At 41.0% G+C, this 23,159-nt stretch overlaps 1 protein-coding gene across 2 annotated transcripts; it reads left to right on the top strand.

The window, feature by feature from the left end:
- The first annotated feature begins 19,141 nt into the window (after positions 1-19,141).
- On the top strand, positions 19,142-20,801 carry LOC119515533 (protein WFDC10B-like). Of its 2 annotated transcripts, XM_037811575.1 has the most exons (3): positions 19,142-19,566; positions 20,443-20,512; positions 20,624-20,801. In XM_037811575.1, the coding sequence occupies exons 1-3, from the start codon at positions 19,476-19,478 to the stop codon at positions 20,784-20,786; spliced, it is 324 nt and encodes a 107-aa protein (XP_037667503.1). In that variant the 5' UTR covers positions 19,142-19,475; the 3' UTR covers positions 20,787-20,801. The 2 variants fall into 2 exon arrangements, with proteins under 2 accessions (XP_037667503.1, XP_037667504.1); XM_037811576.1 differs by having other exon boundaries at positions 19,162-19,566; positions 20,443-20,745.
- Positions 20,802-23,159: the final 2,358 nt, after the last annotated feature.

Raw genomic sequence — 23,159 nt, 5'->3', positions numbered from 1 at the left:
TAATGGTTTATTTTTCCAGTCTTCTGATTTTTCATGAGACAGTTTTTTCCCCTAGGAATTTGTTCATTTTGTCTAAATTAAAGAAAACAAAACAAAACAAAACACCTTGAAGACGTAAAGTTGTTTTTACTATTCTTTTATTATTTCTCTGATCTGTGCTATACCTGTAATTATGGTCCCCCTTCATCTCTAATATTGTTTCATTGTGTCTTATCTCTTTTCTTCCTGATAATTTTTCTGAGATTTGTCAATATTTCAAAGGATCAACTTTTATCTTCATTATTTGATTTCTATGTCATTGATTATTTTGCTTTTATGTAAATTGTCTTCTTTTTACTTGTCTTTTTGTTAACTTCTTAAGTTTGATGCTTATTTAATTTATTTTCAATAGTGTTTCTTTTCTTATACAAGCATTTCAGACTAAATATTTTTCTTAAAATAGTCTTTTCACTGGGACCATGCATTTTGATTTGAAATTTCTGTTCAATTTTGAGTATTTTTCTTTTTTGTGTGACTAATTTCTAAGTATTTACCTTATAGACTGATAACATGTTCTGTATGATACTAATTCTTTAAAAATTTAAACTTGTTTTATGGTTTAATATATAGTCACTTTTGTGCTTGAGAAAATCATTCCTCCAACTGTTGTATGCAGAGTGCTGTATATTTTTATTAAGTCAAGCTTGTTAATTTCATTGTTCAAATTGTCCTTATCTTTATTTCTTTAAAATTGAGCTATGAGTAATTGAAGGAGGTGAATTGCAAGTTCAAAAATATAGCCATGAATGTGTCAGTTTTTGCATTGCTACTGTTGTGAAATGTTGAAATTCTGAAATACTCATGTTTTTCAAAGATCTAGAAATCAAACCTGGTCTTATCCATCAGGTTTTGAGCCTTTCACAGTATTGAAGCTATTATTTCCATTGTCTTCTATCTTCTATTATTGCTATTGAGAAGTCTAATAGTTATTCCTTTGAGGCAAATTATCTTTTCTCTCTGGCTGTTTATTGTGTTCTTTTTGTTTCTAATGTTTGTCAATGTGGAATTTAAATAATTATTCTGCTTAGGTAGGTTGAATTTCTTGATTCACATCTTTAACAATTTTTCTACAATTTCAATCATTTCTTTCAAATTTGTGTATCTTTAAAGTTTTTCTTTCATAATAGCAGCTTAGTCAGACAATCTTTGTCTTTATTTTGAGTATTTATTTCATTTGTTACTGAAATATTTGGGTTTAAATCTACCCTAATACTGTACAATTTTACATGGTCTCATCTCTTCTATGTACTTTCTCCCCTACTAGCTTTCTTTATTTTTTATTTTTAAAATTAGAGCTGTTTTAGGTTTACAGAAAAATCTTGCAGAGAGTACAGTTTCCATATAACCCCTCCCTTCATACACATGCAGTTTCCCCTATTATTAACATGTTGCATTAGTGTGGTATTTTTGCTACAATTGAAACAATTTTATTATAAGTAATTTAGGCCTACTGTTTACATTAGGGTTCACTCTTTGTGTTGCATAGGTCTATGAGTTTTTTCCCCCTTTGGTAGTAACTTATATACAACCTAAAATTTCCTCTTTTATCCTTTTTCTAACATACAATTCAGTGGTGTTACTTACATTCACAAAGTTGTGCCTCCATTACCATCATCCATTGCCAAATCTTTTCCATCACCCCAAATAGAAACTCTGTACAATTAACTCCCAATCCCCTCCAGCACCTGGTCTCTGGTAACCTGTATTCTAGTTTCTGACTTAATGAATTTTCTTATTCTGCTAATTTCATATAAGTGAGATCATCATAGTATTTGTCCTTTTGTGTCTGGCTTATTTCACTTGATATGATTTCTTCAAGGTTTATCCATGTTGTATCATCATCAGAACTTCATTCCTTTTTATGGCTGAATAATATTCCATTGTAGGTATATACCACATTTTGTTTATGTTCGTCTGTTGATGGACACTTGGGTTATTTCCATCTTTTGGCAGTTGTGACTAGTGCTACAATGAACACTGATGTGAAATATCTGTTCGAGTCCCTGCTTCCAATTCTTTTGGATATATACTTGGAAATGGAATTTCTGAGTCATATGCTAATTCTATACTTAACTTTCCAAGCAATTGCCAAACTTTTTTCCACAGCAGCTGCACCATTTTGCATTTCCACCAACAATGAATTGAGTGTTCCTATTTCTCCACATCCTCTCCAAACACTTGTAATTTTCCATTTTTTTTTTGTTAAAACAGTAGCCATTCTAGTGAATGTGAGATGGTATCTTATTGTGGTTTTAATTTACATTTCTCTGATGACTAATGACATTGAGCACTGTGTATGTGCCAGGTATTTTCTAGTCCCATCATTTTCCTCTCAAAGCAAGTTGATATTGCCGTGTTGCAAGGTTCTCTAAGTCCCCCAACCCTTGACCATATACAAGATCTTGGGATTACAGATCATGTAAGGTAAGTGGTATTATTGCCATTTTAAACATGAAAAATGGAGGTTTGATGATTTAGATGACTTGTCCAAAGTAGCATAACATTGGCTAAATAAGGTTGTGGTGTATGGTATATATTAACTGAGGAAGGGGCTCATAACCCGTTTTCCTTCTTCCTTAAGGTCACTCCTTATATCCCACCCTTTTCAGTAAATCCTCAAAGTGTTAATAATGATAATAATCATAACAGCTCATATTTGTGTCAGAGTTGAGAGTTGACAATGTATTTTTATGGCATTAGTTCATTTGACCTTTCTCTTGCACAATCCTGTGGTAGAGGGAGAACAGGATTTCTATGTGATTTTCCTAAAGAGGAACACAAGACTCACAGGGACAGGGTTGGACTTGATGGAGCCAAACAGAGGAAGATGCAGATTTTGTGGAGCCTGAAGCTGTACAATTTCAGTGACCCTATTTTAAAAAAATTCGAAACTACAAATACAGTGTTATTTATTCAGAATGAGAAAAGAAATTACAACAAATTACAAACTTACAAAAGGTTACAAGTACGGCAACCATCACGCATCCCAGAAAAATAACATACTTTATTAATATTTCAAATTTCTTTATTTTAAATACCTTTAAATTTCTTAAATCCATTTAAATCCCTTTATGCCTTTAAATGCCTTTATTTTAAACACCTTTTTCTATATTTTGTGGCTGAGTTTTTTGATCACCTCATCTTATGACAATGAGTTTTGTAATATCTTATTTCACAGAGAACAGAAAGATAACCAAGTATTTGCTCTAGCATGGTTGATCAAATTTTAAAAGTTATTATTGATAGTTTAGGAAAGACCATTTCCAGTTTCATATATCATCATTGATGCCACATCTGTAACTCCCTCTGAAGCTTCTGGCTCAGGGGGTGAGGCATGCCTGGGGTAAGCCCTTGAAGAACTCTAGCCTTTTGATCTTGACCTCATGGTCCCTCATTGCAGCCCCCAGAGCTATTGATACAACTCTACCAGGTCCCTTGCCTTCTTGCTGTGTCTGTCCTTGGGGCCCTATATGGCCCTGAAGCCTGGCCCCAAGCAGATTTCGTTGCAAGTGGCTAGTTCAGGTTCTTTGCCCTGAGGTCATATAATATGAGATCAGCATGCTTGGTGAGTGCTATCAAGGGTAGGCGTTAACTGATGTTTGGCCAAATGTGGACATAGTAGAACCTTAATACCACCACGAGGGCATGGAGGGTGCCCCCCAGGCTGGGACAGTGCTCCCTTCCTCCACACATGGATGAAGCTGCCATCTCTTCCTTTCATCATGGGAGGAAACTGCACTGAACCTTGGAAGGGACTCTTGCAAGTGAGGGTGCCAAAGTATAAGCTTCATTTGTTTCATGGTAAATTTGTCTTTGGAGACAAGCTCAAAAATCTGACTGCAAGTCAGATCTTGTTGAGGATAGTGTTCTCAGATTTATTGCTTCCCAATACCTTCCTAAAAGTGGATTGAGAAAAATCATATTTGTGGAGGCCTGTGGGACAGGTGGGTAAGCTATCAATTCATTCTTCTGGATTCTTCTAACTTATCCCTAGATCGCATTATATTGAGCCTCCAGAGAACTACTGTAACTGACTTGTATGTTTTCAGCTGATGCTTAATAACCCTTGAAGAAATAACCCCATGAAACTCTTCCTGGAGTCTAACATGAGGCCATCTTGGAGGCTGTTGTTCACCTCACCATACAATGCTCCCTTTCTGAGAACATTTGGAAGAGCTAGTCTCCTTTGCCAATTTTGTGACATTTCATTATGAGCATCTGTGACTCTGTGGCATTCACTTGTTGCACTAATCTACCTTGTGGCTCTATCATACTTTCTTTTTTTTTAATTCAGTTTTATTGAAATGTATTTACATACCATACAATCATCCATGGTATACAATCAACTGTTCACAGTACGATCATATAGTTATGCATTCATCACCACAAACTATTTCTGAACATTTTCCTTACATCAGAAAGAATCAGAATAAGAATAAAAAATAAAAGTAAAAAAAGAACACCCAGACCATCCCCCCCATCCCACCCTATTTGTCATTGAGTTTTTGTCCCCACTTTTCTACCCAGCCATCCACACATTAAACAAGGGAATGTGATCCATAAGGCCTTCACAATCACACTGTCACCCCTTGTAATCTACATTATTATACAATTGTCTTCAGGAGTTCAGACTACTGGGTTTGGTAGTTTCAGGTACTTACTTCTAGCTATTCCAATACATTAAAACCTAAGAAGTATTATCTATATAGTGCATAAGAATGTCCACCAGAGTGACCTTTCGACTCCACTTGAAATCTCTCAGCCACTGAAAGTATTTCATCTCATTTTGCATCCCCCTTTTGGTCAAGAAGATATTCTCAGTCCCACGTTGCCAGGTCCAGATTCATCCCCGAGAGTCAAATCCTGTGTTGCCAGGGAGATTTACACCCCTGGGAGTTTGGGTCTCACGTAGAGGGGAGGGCAGTGAGTTCACCTGCTGAGGTGGTTCAGTTAGAGAGAGAGAGGACCACATCTGAGCAACAAAGAGGTACTCAGGGGGAGACTCTTAGGCACAATTATATGCAATTTTAGCCTCTCCTTTGCAGTAATGAGCCCCACAAGGGCAAGTCCCATGATAGAGGGCTCAGCACATCAAACTGCCAATCCCAATGTTTGTGACAACATTAACACCAGTGCAGGTGAGGAAGTCCAACACTTCTGCACCTTCCCCCAGCTTGGGGGTGGGTGGGGATGGGGCTGTAAATCTATTTTTTATTCTCTGCCCAAATTACTTTGGGATGTGTCACTATTTCACTCTAACCTATACCAACCCACTGTATCTCACTTCCTATTCTAAGCTCCATGCAATTGTGGTGTTTGAACAAATCGACTGTAGAGTTGTACTGTTTAGAAAATGTAGATCCTGCACCAAATAGACATCTCTTCCCTTGGTCTCACATGGAAGTTGAAGTTTTAAAACACAGTCAGTTTTGACCTTTACCCTTTGGCCTGGTTTGCCCTAGTCTTAACCAGATCTGCTTCATTCATATCACTAATAGAAGTCTGGGCTCTTTTTCAGCTTTTTTTTAACAGTTGCTGTATGCACTAATACTGACATCCAAATCTGCCGAGTTCTAGCTCTGAGTTTCAGGTGTCTCAGAGATGCGCATTGTTCCAGAGACCAATCAGGTCATACACTAAGGGATCAGCATCTCAAAGTTTGGAGACAGCCATTACAATTCAGGAATAGAGTTGACTGTTGTAAGAGCTCACAATATAGGGACCATTACAATAATCAAGTTCACGTTAGGCTATGTTCTAGGATTCAATTCTGAGTTTACACATTGTAGTTAGTCCATATTGGCGAGGCATTATAGTGCCTGCCTTTATTTCCGGTGTGCTTCACTCAAATGCTGTGTACAGGATCCATTCACCTCGTTGTGTGTCTCACATCTTCACTCCTTCTTATAGTTGCTCAACATTCCATTGTATGCATACGCCACAGATCACCATTCTGTTCCTCAGTCTATGTACCCTTAGGTCACCTCCACCCATTGCAAATCATGATTGCTGCCTCCATGGACACCAGTTTGCAAATGTCCATTCATGTCTCTGCTCTCAGATCTTCAAATGACATACCCCATAATGAGGTTGCAGAACATTATGGTCCCCACATACTTAACTTTTTGTGGAACCATCACATTGACCTTCAGAAAGGCTACACCATTCTACCTGCTCATCAACATTAGATAGGTACATCCCTCTCACTATGTTTTCTCTGACACTTTTACTCCTATATATTTTTTCTTACAATTTTATAGAGTTATATTCACATGCCATATATTCATCCACAGTGCGCAATCAGTTGTTCATGGTTATCATATTTTCTTATCCTTATTTCTCTTTTGCTTTGTTTTTCTTATATAAACTAAATTTGTTTTTGTTCTATGTATTATGAGTCTTGAAAGCTCCCTTAAATGCTTTCTGAAATAAGGTTGACTATTAATAATTAAATGAATAAAGTCATAAACCAATTTGAACTCAGGCCTTCATATTAAATTAAATTCTTTTATCCAGGACACCATGCTGTTTTTAAGATGGAAAGGATGGAGTGGGACTCTGGGAACATAATGTTTCAATAGCTTCATGGTTGGGTACTTGGGCACATCCTATTCTGCCCCAAGGACTGAGAGGAGGCAGAGAGGGAAAGGATGTGAATTAAACACAGCAGGAGCCACCAAGAATTAAGGCCCCAATCTAAAATAATAGTCTCAGCTCAGAGAAGATTTCTAACACCTTCTCCTAATAGCACCAAGCAGGAAGTATCATTGTGAAGCTGACATGATAGATCTCTACTCTAAGTGTCTATAGATTGAATAACTCAGCAGGTACTCTGCCTCAGTCAAACTGGGATTGGCAATCTATTAGTGTTTGTGTGGTGGAAACTTCTTCGGTCAATGACATTTCTCCAGTCTCTGTATAGAGATAACAAGACTATAGGGATTATTTATTTGGAGAGGTTATTTGAGGAAGGGATTTTCAATAAGCAGACAACTCTCAGAAGTTTCAGTGCAAACTTGGGAACAGGATCCTTAAGGTCGTGGTTGTCAGGTTCCCTGAGGAATTAATACTCCTTTGTTCTTATTCTAATGCCCCATACAGTTTTCTCTTTTCTAATTAATTGTTTAGTATCTCCAATACAAAAAAAAAAAAAAAAAAAAAAGAGTCCTGGAGTTAGGGGTCTCTTTTACTTTTCTTTTAACATTAGTGGGAATGCCTCTAGCATTTCCATATTTAATATGTTGGCTTAAACACAGAAGGGTGTATACATATATCTTATAATGTAAAAGAATTATCTATCAATTATTATTTTTGAGTAGTTTCTGCAAGAATAGTGCTTAAACTTGTTGAAGGCCTTTTTAGCAGTGGTGGAAATAATGACTGTGTGTGTGTTGAAATTTTTATTGTAATAACATGTATACAACTCAAATTTTCCATTTTAACCACTTGAAAGTGTACAATTCAGTAGTTGTGTGTTTTAATCCTTAGATGCAATAATATGACCAATTACATAATAGTATATTAATGTCTTTTTCTAATATTAAATGATTTCAGGATTGCTAGAATAATTCCACTCTGTTGTGAAGTATTATTTTCTTACTGTTGTATTGGATTCCACTTCCTAGGATTTATTTAGGATTTCTGAATTGATAGTCGTAATTTATAAATGGGATTGTTCTGTAGCTTTCTATTTTATGTTATCACATTTAGGGATACATGTTATACTTGCTTCATTTATAGAATATAAAATGGAAGTTTTCTTTCATTTTGTATGATCTGGAACAATTTAAATAGTGCAGGTATTTTTGGCATTTGACATTGGAGATTTCCCCTGTGGAACCATCAGAGCCAGGTGCCTGTTTGTGGGGTAGACCCTTGGTAACTTGCTGTCTTTCTTCTGTGGAAACTGGTGACTTGATGCTTTCTATCTTTACTTAGGACATTTTGGTAAATTGTGCCAGGAGATTTTCTGTTTTACCTAGCTTTTCAAATATATTTGTATGGACTCAGGTGAAATTCTCACTTATAGTGTTAAAATTTTTCTATGTTTCAGTGAAGAATGATCCTTTTGCTGTGTTGATGTTTTACTTCTGCACTGCATTCATTTCTACTTTTATCTTTACTATTATCTTCCTTGCATCTTTTAATTTTGTTTTGTTTACTTTATCATCTCTCTTCTCAGTTTTTTTGGGAGGAATCTAAATCATTCATTTTCATTTCATTTTTATTGATATAAGTATTTAATACTATGAATGACCCTCTGATCTATGTGTTAAATCTATTGTATATTTGCTAATATGTTATATTTTCATTATAATTATTTTTCTAAAATTCTGCAATTTTGTGTTCACCTTTGCACAAAGAATTATTTCACGGTAATTTAAAAGGTCAGGTTGGGGGAGGAGGGGCAAGATGGCAGCATAGAGAGGTGTGGAATTTACTTAGTCCCCTGGAGCAACTAATAAACAACCAGGAACGACTAGTAAATAATTTGGAACACCTGCTGGGGGACAACTGTGACCTTCCACACATCGTTCACCAGCCTGGAATGAGTGGAATGGCTGAGATCACAGCATAAAATAAATCTTCTTCAAGAATATTTTAATAACAAAAATTTTTATAATGAATAAACAAAAGCAGAAAACACAGCTGTGTTTACAGAAGGATCTCAATTATGTGACAGATAAAACTATAGACTGAAGAAAAATTCTGTAAGATGTTAGCAATTATTTTTCCTGGTGACAATGCGCACAGTTTTTTTTTCTTTAAAATTGTTTTTATTATCCAAATTTTCTTCAACAAAAATGAAACAGTTTTACAGATTAAAAAAAAGTTCAAGTGGAAAAGATTTAATGCAGATTTATCACTAACTTCTATTATTGCATTCTGATCATAGTGCTGTTTGTATCATATGAACTTTTCTTTTATGTCTAGTATATAGTCAAGGTTTTGAATGTTGTGTGTGTGTTTGAAGAGAAGGTATATTCTCTATTTTCCACATATAAAATTCTCTCTCCCTCTCTCTCTCTGTACCTACCTACCTACCTATGTAATGTATATCAGTCAAATTCACCTCATTGTTTTCATTGTTGTTAGGTCTTCTATGTTTATTTGCTTTTTGACCACATCATCCATCTTGGACTAAAGTTGTATATTACAGTCTCTTATATTTAATATGCTTTTTTTCTAATTATTCTTGCATCTCTTGTAGTTTTTGCTTTATGAAGGTGGTTGCTGTGTTATTTGGTGCACAGATATTATTCATGTCTATTTCATATTATAGGTGAACTATGATTTTATCATTATGAACTGTCCTTTGTTATCTAATGCTTTTTTGTTTGAATTCTATCATATTTGATGTCAGGTTCACAACTTCTGCTTTCTTATTGTTTCCATTTTCCTGATATATCTTTGCCCGTCCTATTATTTTGAGACTTTTGAGTTTCTTGGTTTTAGGTATATCTTTTCTATGCAGTATAAAGTTGGGTTTTGCCTTGAAGACCAATTTGAAAATATTTTTTAAATTGGAGATTTATGCCCATTCACAATTCCTGATATGACTGGTGTATTTGTTCACAATGCTATCAAATTATTTAATGTTATATGAACTGTGGGGATTATATTTCCTGTTTCCTTCTTTACTTCTATAAATTTTAATACCATTAATATTCTTTTCATTACAAGAATCAGTTTCATTGATATACTGATACTTGATTTCTTAAATTTTAATAATTGAATTTTATTCTTATCTTTTATATATGTGACAAGCAATACTTTCTTCTTGCCCTTTCTATTCTCTTCCCATTTTTAATCACAATACTTCTATTTTATCACAATATAAAACATTTTTTTTTCATTTTGTCCCCATCTTTGTTTTAGTCTTAGATCTATAATCAAGATACTCTCTATTCAATAATATTTTTGTCGTAGTATCCTCAGTCATGTCTTGGTTGAATTAAACTCATTCTCTATTAGATTCCACAGGAAAGATTCCCTGAGTTGTTGTATGTTTAAAACTGTTTCCCTATAGCTCTGATACTGGAAGGATGGCTTAGTTGATTAAAAAATCCTTATTCCATAATTTCTTCCATGAGTTTCTTAAAAATATTGCCACAATATTAGTTTGCTTTGCGTGTGCCTGTCAAAATTACTAATAAGGACCTTATTATTTTTCTTAGCACACTGTTCTAGTTTGCTAATGCTGCCAGGATGCAAAACACCAGAAATGGATTGGCTTTTATAAAGGGGGTTTATTTGGTTACAAAGTTACAGTCTTAAGGCCATAAAGTGTCCAAGGTAATGCATCAACAATCGGGTACCTTCACTGGAGGATGGCCAATGGCGTCCGGAAAACCTCTGTTAGCTGGGAAGGCACGTAGCTGGCATCTGCTCCAAGTTCTGGTTTCAAAGTGGCTTTCTCCCAGGATGTTCCTCTCTAGTCTGCAGTTCCTCAAAAATGTCACTCTTAGTTGCTTTTGGGACGTTTTTACTCTCTTAGCTTCTCCTGAGCAAAAGTCTGCTTTCAACGGCCATCTTCAAACTGTCTCTCATCTGCAGCTCCTCTCTCAGTTCCTGTGTATTCTTCAAAGTGTCCCACTTGGCTGTACCTCCTCTTCAAAATGTCACTCTCAGCTTCACTGAGTTCCCTCTGTTTGCCAGCTCAACCATATGGCTCCAGTGATCTAATTTAGACCCACCCTGAATGGGTGGGGTAACACCTCCATGGAAATTATCCAATCAGAGTCATCACCCACAGTTGGGTGGGGTGCATCGCCACAGAAACACTCAAAGAATTACAATCTAATCAACATCAATACGTTTGCCCAAGATTACATCAAAGATAATGGCATTTTGGCAGACATAATACATCCAAACTGGCACATGCACTATTTGCTCTTTTTTCTTAGAAGACCTGAAGATTTTTCTTTTATTTAAATCCAATAGTTTTAATAGTATATATGTTGGAGTTGACTATTCTGGGTCCATCTTTTTCCCATGCAGAGAATGTTTTTTTTTAAATATATATATATTTAGACTCAGGTCTTCTTTTAATTTTGGAAATTTTCTTGGATTTAATCTTATTATCAGTCTGGTTTCATTGTGTCTTGTTTGAGTTCCACAAAGGGAGGCATTGAGTGAAAGTTTTATGTACAAATGGTTTATTTTTGCAAGACAGTATTGCTGGATATAAAATTCTTGGTTGGCTATTGTTTTCTTTCATCCCATTGCCTGCTTGCCTCCATGGTATCTGATCAGAAATCAGAACTTAATCTTATGGGGACTCCCTTGTACATAACATGTTGCTCTTCTCTTGCAACTTTCAGAACCCTCTCCTTGACCTTAGCATTTGACATTTTGGCTACTATGTGTGTGGTCATGGTTCTCTTGAAGTTTATCCTATTTGGGTTCATTCAGCTTCTTGAATGTGTATATTCATGCCTTTCATTAAATTTGGGAAGTTTTCTGCCATTATTTCTTTGAGTATAACTTCTGCCCTTTTCTCTCTTCTTCTTCTGTCTCTTCCATAATGTGTACCTCAGTATGCTTGATGGTTTCCCACAGGTTTCTTAGGTTCTTCATTTTTTTCATTCTTTTTTCTTTCTGCTCCTCAGACTAAATCATTTCAATTGTCTTGTCTTTGAGTTTATTGATTCTTTCTTCTGCCACTTCCAATCTGTTGTTAAAACCTTCTAGGGATTCAGTTATTGTGGTCTTCAACCCCAATATTTCTGTTTGGTTCCTTTTTAAAATTTCTCTCTCTTTACTGAGATTCTCAAATTGTTCATTTATTGCTTGTCTGATATCCTGTAGTTCTTCATATTTTCCTCTATCTCCTTGAACACATTGAGGATCATTTTTTAAAAGTCTTTGTTCAGTATGTCCGAAGACCACTCTTATTCATTGATGTGGTTTCTGAATTTTTATCGTGTTCCTTTGGATAGGCCATCATTTCTTGTTTCTTTGCTTGTCTTGTAATCTTCTGTTTACACTGCACATTTTAATATTTTAAAGTGCTAATTTTGGGATTTAGTCCTTGAGTCGTCTGTTCCTTAAGTTTGTATCCAGCTAGTGATATGACAGAGGTTTCCTTGAGGAGCTAACAAAAACAGACAAATCAATGCAAAAAAGCCCTCAAAAACCTTTTACAGTCCTTGAAAATTGGCTGTGTTGGCTGGTGTTCTCATTTAGAGTTTAGCCCTCCTATCAAGAAGATCAGCCTCCGAAGAAAGTGAAGTATAGGGTCCTCTCCATCTTTTCTGAGACTACGTCTTGTCCTGGGCTTCCACTCACTGAAGGCCTTGGGATTTCCCTTGTCCCACTACCCCCACTCCCTATGAAATAGACTTTCCCCCACACAGAAGCTCTGTTGTATATCTTAAAGCTGGTAATCCTTTGTCCCAGGCTGATTTGACTTAATTGTTTCTTACAATTATGTTCTGGGAGGGCAAGCTAGAGATGAGTGAACTGGTTCAGTCTTTCATGCTGCTACCCAATATATTGGCACCAACATATAGGCATACCAGTTTGCACATAGGAGTTACTCTCCTCCCCACCCCCCACCCCCAGAACAGGGCCAGGGAGCCACAATGGGAGCACAGATCAGATCCACCTTGCACCAGGTAGGGAATGGGAGAGGGGTCATCAAGTGTGCCACAAGCTTCTCTTACTGGTTTTAAAGATGCATTTTCTTGATTTGGTACTTACTCTCCCAGTTACTGCAACCTTTTAACTGTTTTCCAGAGTTTTGAGGAAGACAGCTCTGCCAGTTTTTGCTAGTTGTTCAAAGATTCTTTGGGAGCATCTTATACCACCATCTTGGTAAACCACACAAATGATTTATTAAGAAGGAGATCATAGGGTAAACAAGTAAGAGGAACATGATAATGAAGGTGAAGAAGCTAAAAAAGGAGAGATCTCATGCAAAATGCCACAGAAAGTAGCTTCACCCGAGTCCAGGGAAACAGTGAAGAGTAAGTTGTGCCCCAGAGTTGTCCTGACCCAAAGCAAGGGAATTGGGCTTTCATACTCCTGAGCCTGTCATTTATTTGGGAAAGGACTGTGTTGAAGGGTTGTAAATTCCAAGGCTTTTACTACCTCTTACTGCCCATGGCCAAAGCCATCTCTACTAGCCCAAAAGCAGTCTTCTGAAAAAGAGCAGCCTGTGCTGTCTACTGAAAAGAAAAAATACCAAATCTGGCTGCATGCGTATTGTAGTTTCCTAGGCTGCTCAAGCAAATAGCATGAAATGAGTAGGGTTAAATAATGGGAAATCATTTGCTTACAGTTTTGAGACTAAAAGAAAGTCCAAATCTAGGCATCATCAAAGTAATACTTTCTCTCCGGAGACTGGTGTTCTAGGGCTGGCTTCTGGCGATCCTTGGTCCTTGGCTCCTCTGTTACATGGCAATGCACATGACAGTCTCTCTTGGCTTTTCCATTCTCTTTTGAATTCCACTGAATTTCAGCTCTGGCAGCTTCCTGTGGCTTTCTTTCTCTGTGTCTGAGTTTCATCCACTTATAAAGGGCTCCAGTAATAGGATTAAGACCCATGCTGATTGGGCTAGGCCACACCTTAACTGAAGTAACCTCATCAAAATGTCCTACTTACATGGGTTCATACCCACAGGAATGGATTAAATTTAAGAACATATTTTTCTGGGGTACTTATAGCTTCAAACCATCACATATGGCATCCACATGAATGGAATAAAGGGGTCTGTGGAGACCTGAGTCAAGGGCCACTACAGTCTATGCTCTGTACCACTCACATCAATGTACCTCACACCTTAATTTCACTCCATGCTGTCTCAATTCACCTACCTGATGGTTGGTATAAATTGTGGAGGAAAACTTACAAAGAAAATAGAAGGAGACACAGTCCATACTGCTGTTTTTGGTTCTGGGACATGTGGAATGTATCATCTTCTACATCCCATTGTAGATCCTCATACCACAGACAGCATTTTTGGTGGGTTAGGTAGCTTGATTAGTGGTCGTGGTGATGAAAACATCAACTGTGAGGATTCTGAGTCCCTGGTTTCCATGGACTTTTCTGGCCTGCTGGTCTATCAGCACAAAGATATCAAAATGGCAAGAAGGAAACCAGCTTTTGTTTGAGTATGTCCAATGGTGGGAAGCATCCACCCCCAACTCTCCTGCTGGGAGCCAGAACTTCTTTACTCACAGAAACTAACATTGCAGGGATAGGAAGGACAAATTCCCCCAACTGGGTGACTGGGAGGGATGCGAAGTGCAGCCATGTATAGTTCCTTGGTTTCTGGACTCATATAGTAGATCTCCTGGAGACATACAGCATATAATAGACTTTGGTTCAATGTATATTTTCCAAGTGGAAACAGAGTGCTCCATATTTGTGTAGTGTCATCTCAAAACTGATATTTTGCTTGTGTCTTCAGTTGGCCAATGCATATCTCTATTATGTTGACAGCTTTTAGGTGATGTAATACAGGGTAGAATCAAGTGGGTCTTATGATTATGGATTTATTATTGTACCTCTTTTATGTAAAGTTGTCCCTTGGCTGAAGAGATATTATGTCAAATTCCATGTCAGTAAATAAGATACTCTTTGAGCCATCAGATGGTGTCTCTGGCTGAGATATTGTAGACAGAAAAGTCAAATTATGCACTCAGAATATGCATCTATCCTGGTCTAGATGGGGCACTACCTTCTCTAATGTAGAAAAGATCTGATGTACTTAATTTGTACCAAGTGGCTGATTCGCTTCTTGGAGGGTTGCTGCCATATCAAGGGCTCAGTCTCAGTCTGTGTTGCTGACAGATTGTACATTGAGCATGGTAGTAGCCACATCAGGCATGATGAATGAGAGCTCCTGTTGATGAACTTATGCATAGCCCTCATCTCTGCCCCCATGGCCATGCTATTTATGAGCCCAGAGTGCAAGCACTGGTGTGGTTGAGGAGAGACTGGCCAACTTAACTGACCAAGACATCCTTATACTCAGGTATATCATACTTCCTCTGCCATAGATGAACATTTGGTACCCACTCATTTGTTCATCCTCATCTATTCCCCAGCATTCTTGTCCCCATGCTTCCTACCTTAATGTACCTTCAAACCCAATAATTAACCTGCCAAGCATTCATCACCTTTCAGAAAACCATAGATATCCTTATCTCAGGATCCTTCTCTCTCCCCTCAAGTGCAGGTGGACCCCCTGAAGCTCTGTCCACAAGGAGGAATTCCCCTCCTTTCAGCAATGTCTCAGTGTGGCAGCAGTGCATTTTCAGCTTACACTAACATGAAAAGCACACCCACCTGTGAATTATTTTCCTCCTCCATCAGCTGGTCATTAGGGAACACCTCCTGGGGCCACAGGTATGAGTTGGGGAGAAGCATAGATGTGCTAGTGTCAGGTGACACAGGGATCTAGACCTACTTGTTTGCATAGATTTTTGTGTCCTGTGGATCTGCTTGTGCTTATTCCTGTATTTATCACTTCTATTGTATAATGGATTCCTACTGGGTTTATCTGAACTTGTGACTTTTGGATGTGAAAGCACCAAGCTTATGATTAGCATATTTGATAAAAGTTTTGTGATGTCCTAATTTGAGATACCCAATCTTTCCAGGGCCAGATAAGACAGTAGAAGCTGTTTGATGAATGATATATAGTTTTCTTTTAGTTTTCTCCTGCAGATGGCTTGCCTTGCTTTGGAATTCTAGATGTCTTCAATTCTCCTATGGGGCTTGCCAGAGGCCCTACACGTTAGCTACATCTGCCACAGATAATTCTAGCACCATGGGATCTGCCAGGTGACATGGCCCAAGTGGTAGTGCTATTTTTCCATGGGCTTAACTTGTTGTACATCCTCTTATGCTGTGGGTCCCACTTAAAATTGGCAGTCTGCTGGGTGACCCAAAAAGTGATTTAGAGTGCTATTCTATCTACAATATATGCTGCCAATTCAATCATTTACCAGAATTGTGGGCAACCAACTCAGCACCCGGCAGTCGGCCTAGTGGCACAGTCCCTGGGCCTTCAGTACATGTCGTGGTGACCGTTCCTCAAGGCGGAGCGTCGAGTGGCACCTATGACTCCTGCCTAAAAGGAATTTGTTTCTTATGCTGTTTCTTATATGTTTCTTATATTCATACTGCTTCTTTTTCTCATTTGGTGTCTTTTGGGCTCTGTGATGGTGACATGTTCCCACACCTAGCTACTTTAATGAGCCAGCAGCTTACCCTGCATTGGCTTCAGTGTAGTGAAAATGCCTGCTCCTTTCTTAGAAAACAATAGGTCACCCTTTCTGCTCAAAATCCCCCTTCCCAAGCTTTGAAAGAGTTAGCTAGAAGAAATAAAAAGGTAATGATTAACAGACTCTAAAACATGAACACAAAAAATAGTTATAGGTTGCTTGGTACTAAATAATAGGAACCGCTATGCCTGTGCCCAAACACTGTGTCTTGCTACGCTTCAAGGAATCCGTCCCTGCAAACCCACTGATCACTGTGTAAGAATAAATAGTGTCTGAAATTTAGCCAAACTATTCTAGTATTGTATTCCTAAATGCTAGTGTGTATGTTGTAGAAAATTATAAAAATAAAGCTCTGAGGCTCTGCTTGGTCGGAGATTCCATCTTTGTACCCGGACACAAGGTGTCTGTCTCATTTTTTCGCCGACTCCAGCTTCCCTATCAGGACCCTGCCCGTTGCTGAGGGTTAGGCCAGCCCTCGGCACAGAATAAACCCAGAAATGTTATAGGGTTAAATGAGATGAAATAATTCTGCAATGATAATCAAAAACAACAAAAATGTGTTTATCAAACCTGTGAAGAAGGAAGATTTGTACAAGATTATTGGTAAAAAGCCTAATGTGTGTTGAGCACTAACTTCATGTTCCACATTGAACTGGAAGATACATGTTGACTTCTGCTCCCCCTTAAGGTTTCACATTAAAAGGAGCAATCCTTCACAAAATCTTTACCGATTCCTCCCAGATGGGTCAGTAGATCCTATGCTGGGCTTCTATAGCATCTTGTTCTCCTTCAGAAGTCCTCACCACATTGCTTTATAAATTATTGGATTTTTGTTTCTTCTGCTAGATTATGAATGTAATAGGGTAGGAATACTGTCTGATTTATGCTACAGTATGTAGCACACAGCTCAGTGTCCTGCGCATGAGAATTCAATAAACATTAATTCAATGAATGTTCTCCTTTGAGCCTTTGGAAGATCAGAACAGGGTCAAATCTTCACCATCATCTTCTTCCTATCTTCTCTTACTTTCTATGTCCAACACCTGTAAGGTGCCCCCTCTTCCAACTGTTAAGGGAGAATAAATTTCTTTACTTCTGAGAGCCCATTTCCTCCAATTGTTCAAGGCCAAAGGACACCTCCTCTTAGAGAACTTGTCATGATCCCTCAGCTGACAAACTCCTACCCCTGTCTGAGCTCTAAGATATTGACTGTGTGCCTCGTTTCAGACTCCAGTTTCCACATGCACTGTATTGTTAATGTCTGCACCCACAGTCTCCATTCCTGAGTTCTCCATGAATCCTAGAGACTATTGCTACATGGGCATTTGCATCTTAAATGATGTCTGGTCTCCAAAGAAAGAATGGCTAGTGATGGAAATTTAGGTATCATGTAGAAAGACTATTGGATAGGGAGGCCTGAACAGATCATTTCAAGTTATAGGATGAAGATCATGTATCTTTGAGTAAAACTGTCCACCTAGAAAATGTTGAAGTGGAAGATAGTTGTGGCACTCTTCCCATAGTCACTGGGATGGAGAAAGGAAAGAAGAGGAGGCAGATGAGAAAGAAGCAGAGAGAAAGAGGAGCCAGAAGGGGTTAGCAAGTGAGTAGGAGGTAGAGACCATTGATAGGATGAAATAATTTAAATGAAGAAAGACGTAGAGTCTCACAATCTCATGGAGATGGAGAAAGGTCCCAGATTAAGAACTCACCTCCTCACCCTATAAAGCCAAAATAACTTTGCCACATTTTGCAAGAGATAGTTTGTGTCAGTGCTTAGGCTGGCTGTTATCGGTTCTGCTTTCTAGTTCCCATTCTGCCACCAGTTAACACAGAGTCAGCAGATCAGCTTGGATGAGCACGTAAGTCTCCTGACTCCCAGGCCAGAAGGTTTGACTCACTTCCTGTTCCAGTGGCTGGTTCTTCCACCACACACAGAGTGAGTGAAGAAATGCACAAGCTGTTCTGATCCCCAGGGGCTTGCTATGTGTGGGTGGCAAACAAGATTGGGGAGAAGAAAATACCCTACAGTGAGCACCTACTGTGTGCCAGGCACCCTGACGGTCATTGCACAGGCCATCGTTTTTCATCCTCACAGCTGAGGTGCCAAGATAATCTGGTTCCATTCCATAAAGTGGGTCCACTGGGTCTGTAGAGGTTATGGGATTTTGCCAGTCTCACAAAGCTGGTGAATACTGGAGTGTGGACTACACACCACATCTGTCTGAACTTAAAATCCATGAACATTCCTGTGCTGGTGAAAGTCGTTTCAGACAATCGTGGGCTGCTTCTAGCCTAATAGCTCACAATTTGTTCTCTAGAGTTTTGTAGGATCAGAAGAAATTAGTGCACTAATCCTCAGCAAAGAAAAACCAGTTTATTTGAACACTAAATTGACTTTCTCTCTCTGTCTCACTATTCTCTCCCTCTCTCTATATACATATGTATGTATGTATGTATGTACACATGAAATAACTATGTAGTCTTTGGCCCACAAATCCCTCCCCAAACACTTTAGTTTGAAAAAATAATCAAGGATTCACGAAGGAAAATGCTAAAATGACATTGTTTAGCAAATCAGCAATTGCTACTCACAAATTCTTGACATAGGGACATATTTTGAGGCACAGCTGTGCAAATATGAAAAATCAGGTGTTAAGAAATATTTGCATGATTAAAAGAGGGATGGAGAAGGAAAGTAACAAATTACAGGTGATTCAAATGTAAGAAAACAAAGGATTGTTTCTATTAAGTATGTGAAGAAACTAGAATACATAATAAAATGAGACCCGGGTTAATTCTATGTATTAGGAATATCATCCTTTCTAAAAAGAATTTTTTCATATTATTCTCTTTTCTCTTCTGTGTAAATTCTCTTGTAATTAGAGAAAAGTAAATGACACCTTCCAGGAAATAAAAATTCCTTTAGCAAAAGGAGAGGATTTGTTATGGGAGAGGAGGGGTTGTCCCTTGGAGGAGCCCAAGTCCCACCTGGCAAAGGACAGGGCAAGGGGCCGGCAGAGAGGAGGAAAGAGGAAACAGGGACTGCTTGCTGTGCCCTGGCTCGCCGGCGGAGGCAGCGAGGCACCGGGCTGTCCGCTCTCCTTTTCTCTCCTTCCCTCTCCACACCCAGCTGCCCCAGGAGAGCGCAGTGACTTTCTGGCTAGCCTTAGAGGCCGCCTGCTCTGGTCAGACTCATGGCGCCCCGGGCCCTGCTGCCCGTCCTGCTGCTCTGTGTGCTGCTGCTGCAGGCCCAGGGAGGGCCCCGCGACCGCAGGAGAGCGCAGAGTAGGTGGTGGCGGGAGGGACCGGGAGGGCAGGAGGGGCTGTGGCCGGTCTGAAGAGGACCTGGGACTTGGTCCCTGTCGGCAAGTGGAGCTCTGAGCCCGGCGCCGTGGAGACTCGGGGCCCCCCAGCTGTGGCCCGCCAGCCCCCTCTCCCGGCCGGGGAGGACGGGGCAGCCCGCGGCTTCTGATCCTCCTTCCAGAACTCCAGCGATGAATGGGCCACAGGCTAGCGGAAGGTGCCCCCGAGCTGAGGATCAGATGGGAAAAGAGTTGCTATGCCTTGATTTATGCATATAGGGGAAGAATAAGCATATACAGAAGTGGGAGTGGGTGTAGAAAAAGAGGACATGGGCAAGGAAAACGTGGGGTGTACAGGGCCAAGTTAAAGTTATCATCAGAGGGACCAGGATGGGGTGGCGGGAGGAGAACTAATGGAAGTGACATTTTCCTGGCAGGAAAAAAGGAGACAGAACCTGGGATGAGAGGACACAGAGGCACTTGCAAATTCTGGAGGGTGGGAGAGGGTTTGGAAGGTCTCTCAGGCTTCTTTGTTCTCAGGGTCAGAGTGCAGCTCCAAGGGGGGCTTCAGGAAGGCCAGGAGCAATAGGGGAGACGGGGTCCTGGCTGCAGGTGTGTGCAGAGAGTCGCACAGACCCCGGCAGTGGGAGGTCGATTGAGGGCTGGGGGGGGGGGTGCTCACGGAATTTAAGGTCTTACCAATCACCAGGGTTTGGCAAGGGGCATGAAGGGAGCGTCCTGAAAAGTCAGGCACGTCGTGAGTGCATCTGGGATCTGGACTGTTGCAGGAGGCTGCCAGGCTTGAGAAGGGGGTTCTAGGGGCCTGGTTCCATTCATCCTGCCTACTGCCCCGTTTCAGATAACAAGGTCTGCCAGAAGAAGCCCAGTGTATACCTTTGCAGGCACCATTGTTCATTTTTCCAAAAATGTCCGGGTAAAGATACATGCTGTTCGACCTACTGCGGGAACGTTTGCATGAGCCTCCTGTGAGAGGGTGGGTGGGAGGCCGGCCGGCTGCGCCTCCTTGCTCCTTCCCGCCCTCCGGCAGACACCAGGCCCCTCCACGGAAGCACGAGGACCACACACACCCTGGCCCAGGAATGCCACCCTCCTCGCCGCCTGCGCTACTCGTCTCTGTCAAATAAACCAGTGCAAACGCCCAGGGACGCTGCCTCTTTTGCTCCCACTCCCTGTGCTCCTTGACAACCCAGTCGCAGCACCCACACCGGGCCCTTCTTGTGCCAGGTCCAGATCTCCCATTCCCGGTCATGCTCCCCCGCCCTCCCTCCCTGGGCCCACGCACCCTGCCAGGCCCCGGGAGGCTCAGCTGCCTTGTTGTTCTGCTCACTGGACCAGCTCTCCCAGGGGAGAGTCCGCTAGTGGGTGGCATTTCTAAACACCGAGGAGAACGTTCCCAACCCTGGCGTCAGAAGGGCCAGATCAGGCGTTAGATTGGCAAAGGTAGAACGTGGGGTGGGCAGTGGGAGCCTCCAAGGGCCGCTTTCCTGTCCATGGCCTCGGCCCACCCCACCCCATCTCCCTGTCTCCTGGTGAGCTAGAGATTATTGTCCCTTTACAGTGAGGAAAATGAACCCCAGGGGAGTCCTGTCCCATGCCCCAGGCCCAAACAGAGTGAGAGGACATAATGCAGCTTGAGAAGGATGTTTCCTCTGGACTCCTTCAGTTTGCACACTTCACCTCCACTATGCCCGGACCAGAGACCTGCAGATGAGGGCCTGCAGTAACCCACAGGTCTCCATCATCCACCAGGGTGGCTGTGCCTACCATGGGGTGTGAACTGGGTGCTGTCCATTAGCCGAGCCGTCTCTACCTTTCCCGAGTCCTCTTTCCTATAGTCTCATACTCACCCTTTTAGCCCAGAGGACAGCCATGGGGTGGGAGAACAGGTGGTCCATGCTGATGCTGCTAAGGTGCACTTGGCACAGGGCAGCTGTGGGTCTTGCCCATGGTCCCGTGGTGAGCCAGCAGGAATTAATCACTGGGACACAGACTCCCTCCCACTCTTCACAACCACAACTCCTCTAAGTGCTCCTGGGCTCAGCAGAGAGACCACGCCTGTAGGCCTGGGGCTGTGTCATCCTCTAGTTCAGAGCTTCCTGGGGGTCCGTAAATGAAGGAGGCATCAGACGAGGAAACCTGCCTCCATCAGACTGGACCCTTGACTGCCGCAGAATCATCATTGAGCTCTGGGTGTTAAGGTTCTCCTCTACCTCTGCCAAGAGCTTCCTGTGGACAAGTGGGTCTTGGGAATGAGATCATGATCAACTAGTAAGACCAGCATCATTGGAGGTAAGTGGTAGTAATGCCATGGTCTCTAAGAGCTATTATTTGGTACTTCATTTTCCAAAGGCTCCCTCTCCAAAGCATCTTCCCAGGCCATCCTCCAAACAGCCTGGTGGAGAATATTAAGAGAGGCAAAGTGGCCTGCCAGGGGCCACAGTGGCAGTGATCTCCCAGCTCCTGGTTCTTTGCTTTCTACCATGTGGGCACACTCCGGGTGTTGGCCGATCTATTCCTGCCACTGGCATGAGTGCCATGGACCCTGCATTTAATTGGCACAGTTTTCTGCTCTTTTGTGATAACTGTGCCCTGACCTGTGTTCCCAAGAGCTCTGTGGACCCCCCACCTGACCCAGGGAACTCAGAAATTGCATCTGGAATACTGTGGCTGGAAGGGGTGCCCTCTGCACATCAGTTCATCTCTGCCATCTATGGGAACATCTGTGCCCCCTTTCTTAGTTTTCTTAGGGGAGCAAGGACCCCTGGAAGATCCTGCATCTCACTGAGGCAGAGGAAGAAGCAAATTCAGATTCTGTCAAGACCTGGAATCTCTAAAATATCAGGGCCTAGATGTCAGAGAGTCACAGAGGAGCTGGTCTGTTGGAGCCCAAACAAACAGCCTCCTGGCTGCCACTGCTTCTGCATTCCCTTGTTCCCATCCCATGACTCAGACATTACCCTTCCTTACGTCAGCGAAGGGGGGAGGACTCTAGAAGCATCGTCTCCACCTCATGCATCATGATGCAGGTCAACCCCTGCCTTCTGTCCTCGGGCTGCTTCATCTCCCAAGGTGGGCCCATGCTGATGCTTTCACCTGGAAGGTGTATCTCACCCCCACCTCTGGTAGCCCAGGGCACCCAGTTCAGGAACCACAGTAAGCAAGTGCTGGGTTTAGTACCTGAGTGCATCACCTATCACCAAGAGATGCCCCAAAGCCCTGATAGAATTAGGATGGTCATTATATGAACAATTCAAGGAAGGTCTTCTATCTAAAGAAAGTTGTAGCCTCAACTCTACATTAAAATTACGTTCTTTGGGATTATATCCCCCAGCAAATTTTGTGTCCATTGTCTTAGCTTGGGAAATGTTCCCCTCCTGCAGATTATTAGTGAGGTATGGTAAAAAAAAAAACAAAAAACGGAAGTATTAATCTAAGTTAGAGGACACCAAACTTCCGGTTTCCAAGGTTATTCGGGGTCTTTTCTGCTGTGCACATGGTTGCCCTTTTCATATGTTGATTCAGGTTTTGTTTTCTTTACAGCAGTTTTCTTGAACT

The sequence above is a fragment of the Choloepus didactylus genome, chromosome 19 (assembly GCF_015220235.1).
Source record: "Choloepus didactylus isolate mChoDid1 chromosome 19, mChoDid1.pri, whole genome shotgun sequence".
NCBI classification, from domain to species: Eukaryota; Metazoa; Chordata; class Mammalia; order Pilosa; family Megalonychidae; genus Choloepus; species Choloepus didactylus.
Note: the sequence above shows the minus strand (reverse complement) of the source record. Positions and strands in the feature narration are given on the sequence as shown.

Coding starts and splice junctions, on each gene's coding strand:
- LOC119515533 (XM_037811575.1), top strand. CDS start 19,476: ATGGCGCCCCGGGCCCTGCTGCCCGTCCTGCTGCTCTGTGTGCTGCTG. Junction 19,567..20,442: donor CGACCGCAGGAGAGCGCAGA/GTAGGTGGTGGC, acceptor GCCCCGTTTCAG/ATAACAAGGTCTGCCAGAAG. Junction 20,513..20,623: donor TGTTCATTTTTCCAAAAATG/TCCGGGTAAAGA, acceptor TCCTTCCCGCCC/TCCGGCAGACACCAGGCCCC.